This window comes from Neolamprologus brichardi, chromosome 4 (assembly GCF_056152115.1).
Source record: "Neolamprologus brichardi isolate AB-2024 chromosome 4, ASM5615211v1, whole genome shotgun sequence".
Taxonomy (NCBI): Eukaryota; Metazoa; Chordata; class Actinopteri; order Cichliformes; family Cichlidae; genus Neolamprologus; species Neolamprologus brichardi.
The window spans coordinates 11,841,644-11,860,482 of record NC_142107.1 but is presented as its reverse complement, the minus strand read 5'-3'; the positions used below and the strand labels follow the sequence as shown (position 1 = coordinate 11,860,482).

At 40.0% G+C, this 18,839-nt stretch overlaps 2 protein-coding genes across 5 annotated transcripts in view; both read left to right on the top strand.

Annotated features, from left to right (window-relative positions):
* Positions 1-6,125, top strand: part of adcy9b (adenylate cyclase 9b) — a 42,178-nt gene extending 36,053 nt beyond the window's left edge. Inside the window, exons 9-10 of the mRNA XM_006791438.3 lie at positions 492-515; positions 968-6,125. Of these exons, the coding sequence (XP_006791501.1) occupies positions 492-515; positions 968-2,327 (1,384 nt within the window). The 3' untranslated portion in view covers positions 2,328-6,125. The remainder of the gene's footprint in view (positions 1-491; positions 516-967) is intronic.
* Positions 6,126-7,050: 925 nt separating this feature from the next.
* Positions 7,051-18,839, top strand: part of crebbpb (CREB binding lysine acetyltransferase b) — a 42,205-nt gene continuing 30,416 nt past the window's right edge. For all 4 annotated transcript variants that reach the window (XM_006791440.3, XM_087839812.1, XM_006791439.3 and 1 more), the window contains exon 1: positions 7,051-7,917. In XM_006791440.3, the coding sequence (XP_006791503.2) occupies positions 7,833-7,917 (85 nt within the window). In that variant the 5' untranslated portion in view covers positions 7,051-7,832. The remainder of the gene's footprint in view (positions 7,918-18,839) is intronic.

The window sequence follows — 18,839 nt, the reverse complement described above, 5'->3', positions numbered from 1 at the left end:
CTCACATTGTATTTAGCACCCTTCTTTAACTCAACTTGCAAAATAGGGTGTGAGCGCAATCCCCAAATAGTTGCCACAAGAAGAATTTGTTAGTTTTACAGTGATTTACAAAAGTCGTGCTGTTTTCTAAATGTGGTCAGGTTCCTTTCGATATCAAGTGCAAAAAATAAATATCGATGCAATTAACAGTAAACTGTGTGTCTTAAACATTAGTAAATCAGTTTGCATGTTTGATTTAAATGTTCTCCTCCCTATATTTTGCACCCTGAAAAAGGAACTCTCGGAAATACATACATAACAGGGTCAGTCGCAAAAATCTCTGCCTCAAAACTTTTGAGGCATCAATAACAAACATAAAAACTAATGAATTCTTTCCTTTTTACAATTGCGTGCCATTTCATGCTATGAACAAGTATAATGTCCGTGAATTGAAATCATTTTTGATGTTCTTATTCCATGAATTAATGTTGCTTCTGCTTTTTCTCTTTCAGTGTCACTAAGAGTCTGTTTTTCTGGTAAGTATGATTATTGTTAATGTTTTGAAGTGCATTATTTCTCACTTCAATCATTTCACATTAAAACTGGACAAAAAGCCTCAACTGAATGGGCTCTGTTATTATTCCAACCAAGCTTTTTAATCCATGTCAGCCTTCTGCCTACTTCCTACATTTGTCTCTCACTATCAAATAAAATTAAAGATAAAACAAGACAAAACACACTATGCCTTCAACAGATAGTGATAGTGAAATGAGATTGAATGGGTAAAATAAGGACACCAGCCAGACTCTAGGCTCTCTGCCACTGGGGTGCTCTGACCTTCTATTCTGAGCGATGGCAGTTTGATTTTGGTGAGATGCATTGAGTTTATAGCAAATGTTGCATTTGATTATTTGTAATCGTAACAGCTGCACTATTTCTTAAATTATTCTAAACTTTCCTTTCCCTCTTTCTTCTCTTTCTCAACCAGGTCTGATGGCCAGAACAACAGCAGCAGCAACAGCAACACCTCCATTGTCATGTCTGACAGCCCACTGGAACTTGACCCACAGACCCACCCACAGGACCTTCTGGGCCGTGAGGCCTGTGTGGCCTTTTTCCTCCTCCTTCTCTTGGTCTGGTTTCTTAACCGTGAATTTGAGGTCAGTTACCGTCTGCATTACCATGGCAATGTGGAAGCTGATCAACACCGCATCAAGATCCAGAACATGAGGGACCAGGCCGACTGGCTGCTACGCAATATCATTCCCATACATGTGGCCGAGCAGCTCAAGGTTACCCAGAGCTACTCCAAGAACCATGACAATGTGGGTGTAATATTTGCCAGTATTGTTAACTTTAGTGAATTTTATGAAGAAAGCTATGAAGGAGGTAAGGAGTGCTATCGTGTCCTCAACGAGCTGATTGGGGACTTTGATGAGCTCCTACGGAAGCCCGCCTTTGCTAATATAGAAAAGATCAAGACCATTGGTGCCACTTACATGGCGGCAGCAGGACTCAACGCTCAGCAGTGTGCAGATGCAGCACATCCTCACGCCCACCTTCGAGCTCTTTTTGAATTTGCCCTTGAAATGATGCGTGTGGTGGATGACTTTAACAAGAACATGTTAGGGTTTGGCTTTAAGCTTCGTATTGGATTTAATCACGGGCCTCTAACAGCAGGCGTAATTGGCACCACCAAGCTTCTTTATGATATCTGGGGCGACACAGTCAACATTGCCAGCCGCATGGATACCACAGGCGTGGAGTGTCGTGTCCAGGTCAGCGAAGAGAGTTACTGTGTTCTTAGCAGCATGGATTACGAGTTTGATTATCGCGGCACAGTTAATGTCAAGGGCAAAGGTCAGATGAAGACCTTCCTTTATCCTAAAAGCAGCGATAGTGGCCCGGTGCCTCAGTACCAGCTCTCAGTCTCTCCAGAGATCCGAGCACAGGTGGATGGCAGCATCGGGCGCTCACCCACTGATGAAATCGCTAGCATGGTCCCTGCAACCAGCACCACTGCAAGCAGTACTAATACTATGGTACCCAGTGCCAGCACTGGTTCCCCTAGTACGACAGGGCTTACTCACGTGAAAGAGGTAGATAGCCGTGAAAGACGTCCCACTGCAGAAACTTCTGCTGCCAGGCGATCAAAGTCTCACACTGGCCTGACATCTGTACATATAACCAATCTTGAAGGACCCCCTTCTTTGTCAGAAAACAAACAACTTATCATCTCAGCCCAGCAGGATACATCCCAAAGGTCAACAAATCCCCTGAAGGATATCAAGAAGGACAATTACGAGGATGAAACTGGCGGTAATGTTGGCGAGTTAACCAGACTCTAGAAATTGTCAAGTGTGCCGCTTTCATCATCAATCCTCTACCCTTTAAGCTCTCATTCCTTCCAGCTGGCATGTGTAGAATCACTGTACATTTGGTCCTACTTCAGTTGGCGATGGAGGCTGTGAAAAGACCCCAAGGTCTCGCCTCACCAGCCAAGAAGCAAGTTGTTGTTTTTTTTGTGTGTGTTTGTGAGAATATAGCCATTTTCACACATGCACTGCAGTACATAATTTTTACTAGACATTACCCAATTGAGCTGCATATAGGAGCACAAAGATTTGATCAGACTTCAAATTGGCTTTCCACAGTAAGCTCCTTATAGCACAAAGTGTAGGCAATGTCCAGTTGGGCCTGTGTAAGAATAGAAAAGGCACTTATCCTGAGAATTCGCAGCAAAGGATGGACGTTATGTGTCCTGCTTCCTGCACATGCTAAGAAAGCAGCACCTTCATCTAAACCAAAAGAACCAAAATTTCCAGCAGTGTGAAGTGGACTTTCACCTGCAGCATGTGAGAAGGGACAATTGTAGATGTCCTGGTGGGATACATGTGTGAAAACGGCTCACGGTTGGCTGATGTTATCAAGAGTGGAGGGTGGACCACAAAGATGGTCTTAGGCAGTAGCGCACAAGAAAAGGGAAAATGTGACAGCTGACTCTGGACCTTCTCTTGCCTGTCGCAGATCCCATTATCTGCCATTAACTTATTTGATTATCTTTAAACCTTTAATCTTGATTATTTCTTTCATATGTCTTTTTAAGTGCCTTTAGAGTAGAATATTATGTAGACTAAGCCTTTATAAATAAGGGAATAACAACATAAAGGGAAAATTGTAAATTAGAAAGCTTTTTGGGAAGAAAAGCTTTGCTTTTGTTACAGGTTTACTTTTTAAACTATGTTTTGCTATGATAGCTTTGCCTTTTATTAAAAAGAAAAGCACCAATGTGTAAAACATCACAATATGTGACAAGCGAAGGGCAGAATTATGTACGAGTAAAAAAAAAATGCACCGCACTAAAATCCTGCAGAGCCTGTGTCCATGTTGTTCTTGAAAACCAGAAAACGCATCAGGAAAGGCACAACGGGAACAAATCGGTACAGGCTAAAGGCAGACGAGGCTGAGCTGTGAGTTGTCGAGTGAGTGTATTGCTCTTATGCAGTGTGTGTCTGTATAGTAAGATCACTTAGGCTTTAATAAGGGGAGGTGCCTATGAGTTACTCAAATGACTGAAACTGCAGGTTTACAAATAGAAACTTGTTTGCTGATGTGGCAGCTTTTTCTCTGGCCTCAGTTAAGATCTTTGCATTGCCTCAGCACTGAGGCATGATGGTCTAAACTGCATTTAATCAGCATGCTCGCAGCATCATAGGCTAACTGCTACTAGTGTTTGTGCCCTCTGCACATCCAGACTCTTGTAGGAGCTCAAACTATCTAACTGTGTTTAGTGAGTATTTTAATGGGTCCTACAAGATGCTGGCGTACCTATAGAGTGTCTTAAATTGTGTCTTAATTTCTTTTTTTTAGATGGATTAGAGAATAAAACTGCCTGGGTTAGCTATGGATTACACTGTGTGTTAGTTGATTGTGTTTTAGGACATGGATGATCAAAGTGGAATGTCACAATAAAAATGTGTTTAATAGTGTTAATTGTTACACAAAACTTGAACTTTCTATCTGAGGCGTCTTAATCTACTTTCTGTTATTTAAAGGACATTACTGGATGCAAACATCTGGACGCTTTTACCGCTTCATACTTTCAGTGACATGAAAACTTTACATAACGGCACTGTAAATGCAAACGGCAGTGCACCAAAAGGTATTTCATAGAAGGGTCTCTGTGCTTTTCGCTTTCCCTTTAATTTTTTCTATCTATAATGTCAGAACAGTTTTCATCTCTCTTGCTGTTACATTTTCTTTCTTCTGCTGTTTAAAAAAAAAGGATTGTGTGCTCAGACGTAAAAATGGTTTCACCAGGGCACCATTTCTTGACCTGAACTCTTAAGTAATAGAACAAGTGTTGCAAATAAAAATAATTCATCATCAAGTAATTTATGTAAGCTGCTGCAGCTAACAACACCTTAATAGTTAAATAGTTTGCTCGCATTGTTTTCTAAGTGCGGAGTTAGGGTAGCTTGTGCCTTTTAAATTTAAACGTGTCATATTTTAAAGTTAGTTCTTTTTCTTTGACACTTAATATTAATCCGAATTTAAAATACCGACGCTTGTGCTTGAATCATTTAATTTGATAAAATATTGAAAGATGAGATTTCAGCAGTGCCTTTTCTTGACATGTATAAGTAAATATAAATATGCCAAATATGTGACATTATTTGGATTTATTGCGGTTTTTAAATTCCTTTTTCTCTTTTATTTTATAATGTTATAATAATTTACTTATGCAGTTGGTTTAAATGTAACAACAATGGTTTAAAAAGGAAAATAACCTTCCTTTGCTTATGAGCACACAACCCTTAACACCATTCCATTTTTTTTGTTTTTTTTACACTGTAATAAAGGGAATAACCATTACTGTTCATGGTTAAACACTTAATAGTGGTCATAATTCTTGAGTGTTGAGCTACCTTTTAAAATGGAATTTTCCTTAATAATTTTGATAAGCCCTGTTGAATAAGCTGTTTTTTCTTTTAGTTTTTTTTTACTCTGAACAGGTGAAAATCTGAAAGGTGTGTTGACTCACACATTTGACATGCCTTCTTTTTCCCTTGTGTCACTGCAAACATGAGCGCATCTTTTGATTTGCTATGATTTAATGAGATGTGAGTGGCATTCTGAATCAGCAGAATGGCACAAATATTAATGCCAAAGAGTGTCATTGCCATCTCTTGGATTTTCTCTTTTTGTTGTCTTCTTAATTTGCAGGTATTTTGTGCACACCTTGCAGTCATCATATACTAACTGGTAAAGGCACTCATTTTTTAATGTGCGGTATGCCTTTATATTGTATAGTATCTGAGCATTTTCTAGAATTTATATAAGCGCATGTATTAGAATATTACTTGTCTTAAGAACTGGGTAATTTTAACAATGTTGGAATAATACTTGCATGTGTGTTTAAAAAAAAAAAAGTGTGCATTTGTAAAACTTTGTGATTGTGTGTATTTTGGAAGAGATGCTCCAATCCTAGCAGGAATGTGAACAGTGAGGCTTCAGTTGGTAGAGATTTAAGTTCCTTTTTAATCCAAACTAGCCAAATAAAACTGTGGAGACGTTGCAAGACCTCTCTGGTAGGTAGTATTGAAAAGTAGCCCACTGTAGATCCCTCTAAGTTTTAAAGGGGACCTATTATGCTCTTTTCTGGGTCATTATTTAGATTTTTGCACTCTAGTAAAGTAACTTTGGATGATTCGCAGTTCTTTATCACCTTGACCCTACGCTATATGGACACATTACACCTACAAGAGCTGCTCAGCCATGTAAACTGATACCATGAAGCTCCCAGTTTACAATTTTTGTGCTGATGTTAATGCAAGAAGAGGTTTGGGACTCTGCAGTTACTGAGTCAGCAGTAGAAAGTGTCTGAAACATAGTGTATATATCAGTCTGAAGCCTGAACTTTGGGCTTAAAGTGAATTTTTTTTTCTTTTGTACATCAACCTCATTATTCAAAACTTTTTGGTTAGTGTGTCTGATATTGTAACATAATTATATATGAGAGAAAAGAAGAAAAGCATAATGGGTCCACTTCTATGAACTGTTGCTTTCTTTGGATATGTTTTTGTATATAGCACGCTAACAGGTGAAGTTAAATTTAATAATAAATAAAGTCAGTTGCTGGGAAATGTTGTCCTAATGAATTTATAGCCTGTATACTACCAGTGATAGATTGAAACTATAGAAGTACATGGTACAAGTTTTTTGTTTGTTTGTTTTTTTTATTTTACACTTACCCTTAAATGTATTTCAGAAGCAAACTGTGTACTTTCCAGTCCACTGAATTTAACTGAGAGCAGCTTTTTAATTATATTTCTTAACTGATTATGCTATCCACCAATACAGGCAGCTACAAGATTTCATGCAACTTAAACATTGGTGCATCGATACACATTTATAACAAAGACATAAGCTCGACTGTGTGCTTGGCTAGTACTTCGTTATAGTTTTCTGTTTTCTAATTAGTTTATATATATATATATATATATATATATATATATATATATATATATATATATATATACACACACACACACACACACACACACACACACACACACACACACACACACTGAAAGGTGCTTCTTCCCAAAAATTAATCATCTACTTTCACACCTCACAGAGAATCTTCACTTGATTTTTAGATAAGTAAGTAGACATAAGTTTGATGGGATAATATGTAAGTTTTTAAAACCTTTCCTGTAAGCACCAATAGTCACATACCGGTTTATCATAGCTTGTGTACTTGATAGTGTATTCGCTAAAAGTAAAGGCTGCTTTATCTGTTTCTATATAACAGTGTATAGCATTGACTCACGTTTTAGCCTGCGAAATACAAAAAAAAGTTCCATTTCAGGTAGCGACTGTTGGGTGTTTGAAAAGTTTGAAACAGGTAGCTCGTTTTTTCTGTGTAATCCACCCCTAGAGGCAACTTCTCGTACGTCCACATGACGCACGGTGGGGACACAGGTTTACGTCAGGGCGTCAGCGCGCCTCCCCCCTCCCCCCACAGTCTAGCTGGGAAGAAAAAAAAACTTTTTTGTATCGGAGGAATCAACAGCCGCCATCTTGACGCGGCTCATAGTCTGGATTTCGGGGGGAGCATTAAATTAAAAAACCGATCGGAGCCACACGGAGCGGGCTCAAACGGCTTTTTTCGTGCAGAAAATCGAAGCGTGAGCTCTTCCGATTAGAAATAATGCAAATATGTGAGGGCTAAGTGGGGTTTTGTCGTCTCGAAAGCCCTCTGTATATTTGATTTCCCTTTTAGAGAGCGCCGCTTCTCGCCGTATCGCCGTCCCGAGACGCTTTATTTATCGGGAGACAGCGACCAGAAAAATAATCCGTCTCATAGAAAATATTTTTCGAATTTTGATCTTTTTATTTAAGCCCAAAACGGAATTTATGGCTGCTCGTTTCGACTGCGAAAAAAATGATTCTGTGCGGACGTGAAATCGGCGATCTGCGGAGAAAGGGATTCGCTTATGCTTCGTGCCATATTTTATGATTGATTTTTATTTATTTTTCTCGGACTGAAATAATTTTTGGACGTGATTATTGAGGATAATTATGTGGGTGTTGGGTGTTGGATTATCATGGGGTGATCTTAGGTGGCGAAGCGTGGCGCTGTTGCCTATCTTTTGAAATCCTTTTTCTCCAGGCGGCGTTTCGCCAGTCTGCCAGTCAAAGAAAAGGAGGAAAAAAACTGTTAAATTGCTCCTTGGCGCCTAACAATACAAGTGACCAGCGACTGCAAACCGGGGGGCGAAGATTTGGACTGATTTCTACTTTTATTCGTCGGTGTCTTTAAGCGCTTGTAATATTTGCCGACGAGGATGGCTGACAATCTTATGGATGTGGGACCCCCCACTGCAAAGCGACCCAAGATCAATTCACCTCCCTCAGGATCAGATGGCCCAGGTAAGGACAGGGCATTGTTTTTAGTGTACCTGTTGTGACGAAGGTGTAGTAGTAGTAGTAGTAGTAATAGTGGTAATCACAGTTTTCAAGCTACACGGTGCACAGTTTGTGCCCCTCAACAGAAGTGAACGCATCATCTATGTACAGGAAAGCGGTCACTTGAGCGGACTGCAACTTTTCACAGGAAAACAGCACATGGTGATGTTATAGGAACAGTTTGATTTAATCTATAGATCACAAAATAATGGCTGTAAAAGACAAATGGCGTAAAAGGGGCTCAAGCTCAATGCATTTCCATCACACGAGGTTTTCAGCTGCTCAACAGGCAGAATTTGCTCCCAACTTTTCAACCTTTGTTGGGATAAATGTTAAATGCCTCCATTGTGTTTTGTCATCATAATATATCTTAAGATACAGATAACGACAGGGCTCTGGCAGCACTGATGAAAATGCTGCCTCGGTGTCTGGAGTTGAATCGCACTTTGTGTCGTGCTCCTTGACACTGGAGCCGTGCAGATTCGTGACAGCACAAGCTGTTGATAAACGTGCTGTTTGACTGAGTGATAGTCGGACTACCAGTGAAAGATCAGGTCTTCCTCACATGCTGAAATAGGTTTTTTTGTTTTAAGTTAGTTTAGAACACAAACTGGACAGCAAATTTTTCTGCAGTTTTTTCTTCTTCAGGGAAGCATATTTGCATATCCTTTCCTGTTGTAAAAAGCTACCATGGGGAAGTCTGAGGCGTTTAGAGGGTAGCCCCATGGTCTGCCTGTTAAGCGGTCAAACCTGAAGAGCAACTTTGCTGATCCTACTCGAGAAAGGACTTTCGAATAAGACGGAAGGACTTTTCTTTCCTTTACACGGCATGCCTCCTTACAGGTTATGTCACCCTGTGATTTGTGTTTGTGGTTAGGAAAAGAAAACATAACAGTCTATTGGCTTGTTTGATATGATGAGCTTACTTTTTATTTTTGTCCCATTAAAATAAGAAACGAACGCGTGACTATAGTAACAATGCAAGGATTGCTTCGCAATTACATGGGGACTTTTTAAACTTGAGGACATCCTTTCTTATTATGTCTCTTTAAGGTACACCTCAAAGAGTCCAGTTGTATTGAAAAATACACTTTTGAATCAGAGCCGTGGAAAACTAATATGCACTATTTTCACTTTGCTGAAAAGCTACTGCTGCAGAAGTACTCTGTATATACTTTGCATCTGTATACAGTGTAGTTGTCTACTAATTTAAGCCTTGATGACGTTAAGGGTTTACTCGTTGTAAGCATCAAAAAAGCATGGAGGGTCTTATTTCAGTAAAGGCTTGCATTTCATTGCTGGGTTTGCATTAGTTAATCAATTCCTAATAAGATTCCTAGGTAATGCTAAGAATCTTAATCTTCAAGTGACTTATTAAGCTGAAGCATCAATTTTCAGGAATATGTTGAGGTGTCAAACTTAGAATGGTGAAATGAGCTGCTCATATATTAAAATGCATGGCACTAAGGTGCTACCAAAGATGTGAAGGGGAAAGAACACAGCATGTTGTGGAGATAAGCAAAAAGAAAACCACCAAAAAATACACTGAGCAGAAATTAGGTGTAGCTTAAGGGGAGCGATAAAACACAGTCGGGGTTAATGTAAAAACTAATCCCCAGGTCGCCTACCCAGAAGGGTGGCGGGAACCTTCAGATGTTTATAAATCTCCCTGTGGGAAGCACTTAAGTAGAGAATCTCTTTAAGTTTGAAATGCATTTTTTTTTGGGAATGCTCAATAAGGTTTAAACCTATATAGGTCACCCACCCAGAAAGGTGACAGAAACAATCGCTGGGCAATAAAGCAGACCTACCTGGGGCTTCTTCCTCCTCCACTGCAGTTGGAAATTATCTGTTTTAGTTGATGTTCACACAAATTGTATGTTTTTGTAAGCCATTATAGGATGTTTAGTGTTTTCCACAGGATGGGAAGCAGTAGAGATGCAGGTAGATGGTTGCGCACCCATGTTTTCTTTAAAGAATTATTAAATGTTATGTTTCAAGAGGTGTCCCTTTGCATGTTTAAGTGGGGCTATATGTTAAAAATAAACAGGGCAATAATGAGCTGCATCTTTCGGATATTTCCGTTCTGCTGGTTGGATTCAGCATAAAGATTTTGGTCAGCAGCCACCGGGGGTTTGTTGCAGGAGCGCATCAAGCATATTTCCACACTCTTTGGGTTCTGCTTAGGGTAGACACCCCTCCCCCTGACCAGGAGGACCACTGCAGCAGTGCTAAACAGCTAACCCTCATGTTTCCCTTGTTTAAAGGGAAACATGAGGGTTAGCGGTGTAGCAGGCACACAACTTTTAAATTAAGAGCAAGGCAATTGTCCACTAGTAAATCAATAGAGGAGCGCGTCGCTCGTGGTGCAACACTCATTTTCTCTCGGAGACCTCCTCTAGTTTAAATTGTGGCATGCTCGAGGGATAAAGACCAACTGTGAAAAAACGATTGTTCTGTTGCTCGTCAAATAAACTGAATTCATATTCATACAAAGTAAATTGTGTGAATGCAGTCCATTCAAATTTCAACGCTAATTACTGACTGATCATTTAAATATTGTGGGGCTTCAGCGTGTTTGTCCAAATCATCGTGACTGTTATTTACACATTATATTGCCGACTGAGTCACCTTGGTAACTATTATTAGTAGTTGGGCCGATAGGAACGACATCACCCTATGCCACATCAAGCCAACTGTGTACAGAGCTGATGTTCACAGGCACAAATTAACAAAAACATCAAAGACTGCTAATGTGTGACTCTTTTTTTTTTTTCCCCCCATGGTGCTCTACTCTCTTGTCAGTATGTGCCTGTGGCTTCAGGCCAGTGTCACTTGTTTTTATTTGTATGACTGAGTGGGCGTGTCAGCACCACAGGCAGTAGCAGCCATCTTCAATTCTACCGCTCACCTAACGGGTTTCTCTCTTCCTCTTTCTGGCCTCGGTGTCTAGGAGACTACCAACTCCTGGGTGTATTGGTAGTGTTCAAGAGTGCTAAAATGTGCTTTTCACCAACCTCTGGATGTGCTGGCTGATGCCTCGTGTGGCGTAATTGGTGGAGATGAGAAGCATGTGTGGCACTGGATTGCTAAAATCCTCTGAGAAAGTATTTTCAGCAGTTTAATTCATTCAGTTCCTTGCCCCAAAATTAATAAAAAAAAAAAAAATTTGTGATCTTAGATCGTTTTGCCCAGAAATTTTCTTGTCCATTTCTCTAAATGGTTGCGGTTTTTATAAACACACGGCCGCAAATGATTGCAGCCCCAGCTTTACATGTTTCGTGGGCAGCTAATTTTGTACATCGTGAAGTCATCATAGTTCTTATAAAACACCATGTTAAACATTTTACAGTTGCAGTGCCACTCAAATGTGTGGAAAACAGCCCACTCGCACGTTTTCTCTTCACATACAACAGTACGTTTCCTATGTTTCTTTGTTTCATCAGTTCAGAGGTTTTCTTTGATCATCATACCTAATTAAAAGGGAGCAGATTGTCGTATTGGTCTTTTAAACAAGATTTAAATGTATAATTAACATAATAAGAATAATTAGTACAGAATACATTAACAACACACAAACATAGTGTTTTGTCAGAGGTCATACAAGATGTTAGTAAGTATCGTGCTCTCACTATGTACCTATAATTTTTATACAAAAAACTTTGGCGTATATTCAAATAGAAATCTTTTAGAAACAAGTTCTGTCACTCTGCAGCCATGTTGGTAACACCTTGGGGCAGTTATTTAGAAATAATAAGAATAAGCCTCTAGGTGTTGTGTGCCATGGGTTTTATGATAACAATGTTACAAAGGAAATGGCAAGAATAAGCAGCGAATGAACCCATTGTATGTTCTTTGGCCAGTTCTTTTTGAGTGTGTGCAGTAAATAATTTTTCCCATACACCCCTGTTAAGGTCTTCCCTTTGCATTGCTCACACTCTAAAGCCCCTTTTCCGTTAGTACCTGCTCGGATCGGCCGGTTTTCCATTACGATCTAGTACTACCTAACCACATGCGTGGTTGTCGTCATTGCAAAGTGTTCGCGTGTACTGCGCCATAATTAATATGCGACACGAACGCTACAAAGGTGGACGTTGAGGCAAGAATATACCTGGAGCTCGGTCTGTGGCGTCCCCCCCCCCTTCTAGGTACATATTTCCCTCGTTGCCGGGTTTCAAAATTGGCAGTTTTAACTTTAGTGAACTTAGATACTGAGTAGATACTAATGGAGAAGGGCCCTTGTCCACTAGTAACTACTTGGGTTGACTCGGCACAGCTTGAATTATTTTTTAGGATTTTCCATTAGGTGATGGTACCTGGTACCAGATACTTTTGTAGTGCCTACTCAGCTGGGGCTCCAAGTGATCTAAAAAATTTGATGTCAACAGACTGCATGCCACGGATTGGCAGAGGTGCCATTTGATGAGTCTTAAGAGTGTCTCCTTCACGGAAATCAAAACCGCCATTTTTAAAACCCGGAAACGAGCACAAAAAATACTACCATAGTGTCCAAGTCTGACAAAAAGCCGAGCAGCAGGTTCACCATCACTTCAACATTCTGCTTTGTTGTGGCGTTTGTGTCACATACAGATAACGTCACGGGACTTTCGGCTGTGTTGCTGTAATGACCCCATGATTAGGTGGTAATTGATTGTAATAGAAAACGACCAATACCGGTTTGAGTTTTGTCCAACCTCCTCACTTTGAGCCAAGTAGGAACTAGTAGAAAAAGGCTATATGTGGGATGTCCAAGGCAGCAAGCTGAACTGAACAACTGGCTTTGGCTAAAATTTTTATTTTATTTTGTTTTATTTTTTAGTTAATGTGTGTGAAGAAGGCAAAATTGCTCCATTTTCCTCATTTATAAAGTCTTGATTTCATTGTTGGTTTATGTCATTTTTTATTTTATTTTATGTTTGTATTTATTTTTAAAGAGCTGTAGTGGCTTCATAGTGTAGTGGTTTACACAATTCCCTCATTCAATTCTGCAAGGAGAGACGGATCCCATTGCAAAAGGCATCCAACGCTACCCGCTGTGGTGACACCTTGTGTTATCTTTTAGTAGCTTTTATATTAAGGCAGTATTCGCGTGTTGTGGTTGCCAGTGCCGCAGCATACACGATACATTTGTCGTCAAACTTGGTGCACTCAAAAGTTTCCTCTCTTTCAGGAGGTTACCTACCTTAAAGGAGGAACTATAGGAAAAGCAGCTTTTCATATCAATGGTCACAAAGTCATAAAAACGGCATTTAGCGAATTATCTGATAATAGAGAAAATTGATAAATGCCAGATAAAAAGTTTGGTAACTGAATAAAAATAAATCTAGAACCTCCTGCAGTTTATACTTCCACTCCACATGTGCAGTTTCACAACGTAACTTTAATTTACAACAAGTCCAACAAAATTGAGGTCTCTCATCAGAGTGTTTGAACAAATGCCATGCTAATTGATGGTGTATGGACAAAGAACAAAGCACAAACACAGGTCGGTTCCTGCCACAGAACATTGGCTGAAAAGGCACGCAGTGATTGCTGCTAGAGTTTAAGGTAAAGTTACCGCAAGAAACTTGTTAACTTGTTGGCGAACCTGGGTTCTAATTCACTCACATGTTGTCTGCATATCTATAGCTGATATAGCTCTGCTGTTTATCCAGCATTAGAAAGACACCCCATATCCACCTTATCATGTTGTTGCGTTCTTTTCGTGCTGATGTCTTTTTACTGTCTCACATTTTCATTTTTTTCAGAAAAGTCCTCTTTCCTTGTTTCGGCCTTACATGCGTTAGGCACATAACCGTGTTGGCTTGATGGAGTGATTGTGTAGATAACAGCTGAACACATTTTACAGTCTTTACTTCACCCCCTCTGCAATTAATCTTGTGACTTTACAGATTTTGGAAATTATTGCACTAAAATGAAAGGGGGACAAATGCCCATACAGCTTTGAGCCATCTAACGTGAGCTTGCCTGTGATGACCTGTTTTCCAGAAATTGTAATCTCTTCGCAAGAACTAATGACACTGTCTGTATGTCCTGATTTCTAATAAGCATTTCTATTGTGCTATATTCCTTTTTTGATGAGAGGGGACGCTTCAGATCCAGCTCAATTTCTACAGCAGGTGCTGGAACCATCTTAGCTGGATGCAGCTGCTGTTTATATGACCCAACACATTGGTATATGTCAAATTTGTTAAGTTTGCAATTAAAACCGTTTTTGGCTATTTTCTCTTTTTCATAAAATGAAGCTGCCAGCAGGGCAGGGCAATATGGCCAAAAATCTTTATCACGATATATATTTGAAAATTTGCGATAACGATATAACTGACGATATAATTGACGTGAGACAAAATACTTTACAACTCCACAACTTTATTACTGCAAAAAAACCCATCAATGTGTTTTCACTTAAACAAGCAGCTGTTTTTTATGTGCATTAAAGCTATATAAAAATTTAACAGTGAAAATGCAAATTCCTTGCTGAAAAAGACATTTCAAGTGGAAGTTGGCTGACATATCCTGAGCATAACCATGTATAATATCCACAAAACTTAAAAAGAGGTTATACACACACACAATACGGTAATATTATGTTGAAGCACGGTACGTATTACTCCGCGAGGCTCCTGACTACGGTAGCCATAATTCAATTGTCACAGCCAGTTATTATGAATACAGAATTTGTGAAAAGACAAAATGATAAAAAAAAAAAATTCCCCTGCTGTCATGCAAACAAACCCCTTTTGCTCTACAGTGGGATGAAAATGGAGCCTTTGGGGAACAAGATCTTTCTAGAGGAAGTAAAGTTCACAAGTTTATAGTAGGGAAACCTGTGAAAGGATAATTAACAGTTGATTTTGTCTCCATTTTGCTCATGGTCTCTTCAATGGTTTGTTTTCGGCAGCATGAAACACTTTGCTTTTAGCGTTGGCTCTCTGTTACAGAACCTGTGGCTGCAGTACATGTTTTAAGAGGCATACAAGTCTATCCAACCATCCATCCATCCATCCATTTTCTTAACCGCCTATCCCACCTGTCTGCGGCCAAATTATATTCATTTAATTAGGATGTTTTTCAAACACTTGCCATACGCAAAGCCTATCTAATGGTTAGGGGAGCTTGTGTCCTTGTGCTTTCATCTGGTTTGCAGTGCAAATTGGAAGTGGGACACTTAATTAGTTTGATTTTCTCCATAGACATTTATCCAGATTTCTTATAAATCTAATGTTGCTTTAGTACTGCTGTAATTGCTCTGATTTTTTTTCTTCCTTTGTTGTTAGGAGAAACTGAAGCGCTTTACAACTGTCTGCTACCAGATGAAGAGAAATGTCGTCTTCAGAGAGAATAGTGTGGGATGGTGGGATTCTCTGAATAGTGGTTACTACCATTTCCCACTACTTGGCATGTAGTTAACTGCTTCAGACCGTACTTTTTATTTTTTGGATAGGGTCATCATATTGAAGGTCTTAAGTGTGCTTGCTGGGTGCTTGCTCTTTGCCTACACATACTTCACATAGTTTTCTTGGTCCACCAAGTCTTATTCCTCTAACCTTAAGCTTACCTCTGGTATTTTATTTAATGTTTGTGACTAGAATATTTAAGCTTTTTGTAGTATCTGCCACATATCATTGAGGAACATGTTTGGTTATACTCCAGTCGTAATTACCTAGTGGCCCTAGACATTGAGCCAGGCGTGCGTGCGGGTGTGGTTGTGGTGCTAGTAAAATGTTTATTGGCTGGCGTTCACAGCCACGCTCACGCCCCTACGTTAAGGACCTTGGCATAAATGCGATTTGGACTATAACCTTCATTAATGTTATCTGTGTGTTGAGTATTCATGTTTACTCATTCTTTGCACCACAAGAGTGCTCCGAGTTTCAGAGCAAAAGCTCCCCTCTGTATGATATTTTTTTGTACTCAGTGTTACTGTAAGGTCACAGCTGGGGCTGTGTTACTTTATTATTTTACTTTTAAGTTTGCTGTGTGTGAATGTAAACATTGCACACATGCAAGAGTTCATCTGCAGTTTAATTATTTTCTCTGTTCAGCCTGATTGTTTCTAAACTGAAGGTTAGTCAGTGTGAAATTTCAGAAGTGCCCTCTAATTGTCTAAAGTATTCACTCACCTATACAAATCATGGAATTCAGGTGTTCCAATCACTTCCATGGCCACAGTTTTAAAGTCAAGCACCTTGACATGTAGGCTACATCTACAAACATATGTGGAAGAATGGACTTCTCAGTGAATTCCAATGTGGTACCATGATGGGATATCACCTGTGCAACAGTTCAGCGATGAAGTTTTCTCACTACTAGATATTCCACAGTCAACTGTTAGTGGTATTATAACAAAGTGGAAGCGATTGGGAATGACGGCAACTCAGCCACAAAGTGGTAGTCACATAAAATCAGAGAGCGGGGTTACTGGATGCTGAGGTGCATAGTAGAGCTGGGCGATATATCGAGTTTTTAAAAAATATCGATATATTTTTATACGAGATATAAGATGTGACAATATCCTTTATATCGATATAGTCTATGTTACGTTATAACTATACTTGTGGAGCCGCAAGTTTGCCTCTCTTTCGTCCACTTTTGTCTTTACGCAACATTACTCGGCCTCGCCCCTCCTTCACTGAACACAACTCCCCCTCCTCCCCCATCGCTTCACCTGCAGGAAGCGACAAGATGGACACGGCAAATCTCCGTTAACGAGTTACTGCGCATCGCCCCGTGCGTGGGGCTGGACGCCGTCAACTTGTTAGCTAGCTAACCACGCTAACGAGCTAACCACGCTAACGCCATGCAGCCCAGAGGCGCTGCACAGCCTAAAATCCTTTCATTTTCTCAAAAGTTGACAGCGCGCCTTATGTATGAATTCTGGTTGTGCTTGATGGCCGCGAAGCGATTTTATGTGGTACACAGCGCTCAGCAATCTGTCAAAAAATGTTTTAGTACGACTTTGGTAAGCTACGGTGCTGCACCTGTTGATGGATTGTCAGAGCATTACGGCTACCGAGGAGCCTCGCGGAGTGATACGTACTGTGCTTCAACGTAATATTACCCTACTGTGTATAAGGACCATAAATGGCACCTGTTAAGAGACGTGGTTATGAAGAGGATTTCAAACTCAATGCTGTCAGTCACACAGTAGAAGTTGGGAACAGAGCAGCTGTGAAATCTGTCTTTGTTACTATGCTCTGCATCTTTTAGTTTACATTTTGACTGCACAATTGTGAGCTTTTTGTTATGCACAAAAACAACATTGTTTTCTTTTATTTATGGAGCATTATTATTTAATAAATGCTCATAATTTATTTTTGAGTAAATTTTATGTACATCTATGCTCTATGTTAATAAAAGTGCCTGTGTGACATCTGGGACACAGCTTTGACTAAGAACTCTCTTTTTGTTCTTACTTTATGGCTTAAAAAAAAAAAAAATCAAGATATATATCTTATATCGCCGTCCAGGTAAAATATATCGAGATATGAATTTTGGGTCATATCGCCCAGCCCTAGTGCATAGTGTGCACAGGTTGCCAGATTTCTGCAGAGTCAGTTTCTACAGACCTCCAAACTTCATATTTGGAAGAATGGCCATCCAGACCTTCCATCACCAGCACAATGCTGAGCGGCAGATGCCGTGAGTAAAGCATGCTGCAGATGATCAGACTATGTAATAATGGAAATGGGGCTTTAGTTCCAGTGAAAGGAACTCTTATTGCCTCAAAGACATTTTTGACAATTTCATGCTCCCACCTTTGTGGGAACATTTTGGGGATGACCCATTTCTGTTCCAGCATGACTCCTCAGCAGCACATGATGCAAGGTCCAAAAAGACTTGAATGAACATGTTTGGTGTGGAAGAACTTTACTGGCCTGTACTGATTCCTCATGGAGCACCATTGGGATGAATTAGAGCAGAGACTAGGAGCTAGGCCTTCTCATCCAACATGAACATCTGTTCTCACAAATACACCGCTGGAGATTGGTCTAAAATTCCTAAGAAACACACGCATAAGTTAAAGTTGTGAAAACCTCCTGAAAGGACTCTACATATGCTTAAAAAGGAAAAATGATTAGGTTATTGTTTTGTATTTTTATGGCTTCATAGTCTAGTGATTTGCACATGCTTCTAACAAGCAAAAGATCCCCTGATCACCCCCAGGAGGGAGACATCGATCCCATCTTCACTACATCCTCTGTTTGATTGTCTGAGGGATGTCAAAGACTGGTTATCACATAACTTTCTTACTTTAAATGAAAAGAAGACAGAAATTATCATTTTTGATAGAAATATGCCTCTGGGACAACTGACTGGCACATTCGGGCCTGTTGCTAACCACCTCAGTGATGCTGCTAGGAATCTTGGAGTTTCTACTGTGGTAAAAACCAGCTTTCACCAACTACGCCTAATTTCTAAGGCTAAACCTTATATACCACGCAAAGATCTGGAGAAACTCATTCATGCTTTCATCACTTCAAGACTGGATTATTGTAATTCTCTCTACTTGGGCCTACAATCTTCTCTTCTTCAGCGTTTGCAGCTGGTCCAAAATGCCGCAGCACATCTGTTGACCGGCACTAGAAAGTATGATTCTATCGCCCCTGTTCTGGCCAACTTACATTGGCTTCCTATTAAATACCGAATTGATTTTAAAATTTTATTGTTTACTTATAAAATCCTAAACAATATGGCACCTGACTACCTAGCTGATCTCCTCTGTCTGTATAGCCCTCAGAGAGCACTAAGATCATCGGGCCAACTGCTCTTAGTGCAACCTAGGTCTCGGCTGAAGACCAGAGGAGACCGTGCCTTTGCCGTTGCCGCACCCAGGTTATGGAATACTCTTCCTCTTCATATTCGTGCATCAGATTCCATTCAGT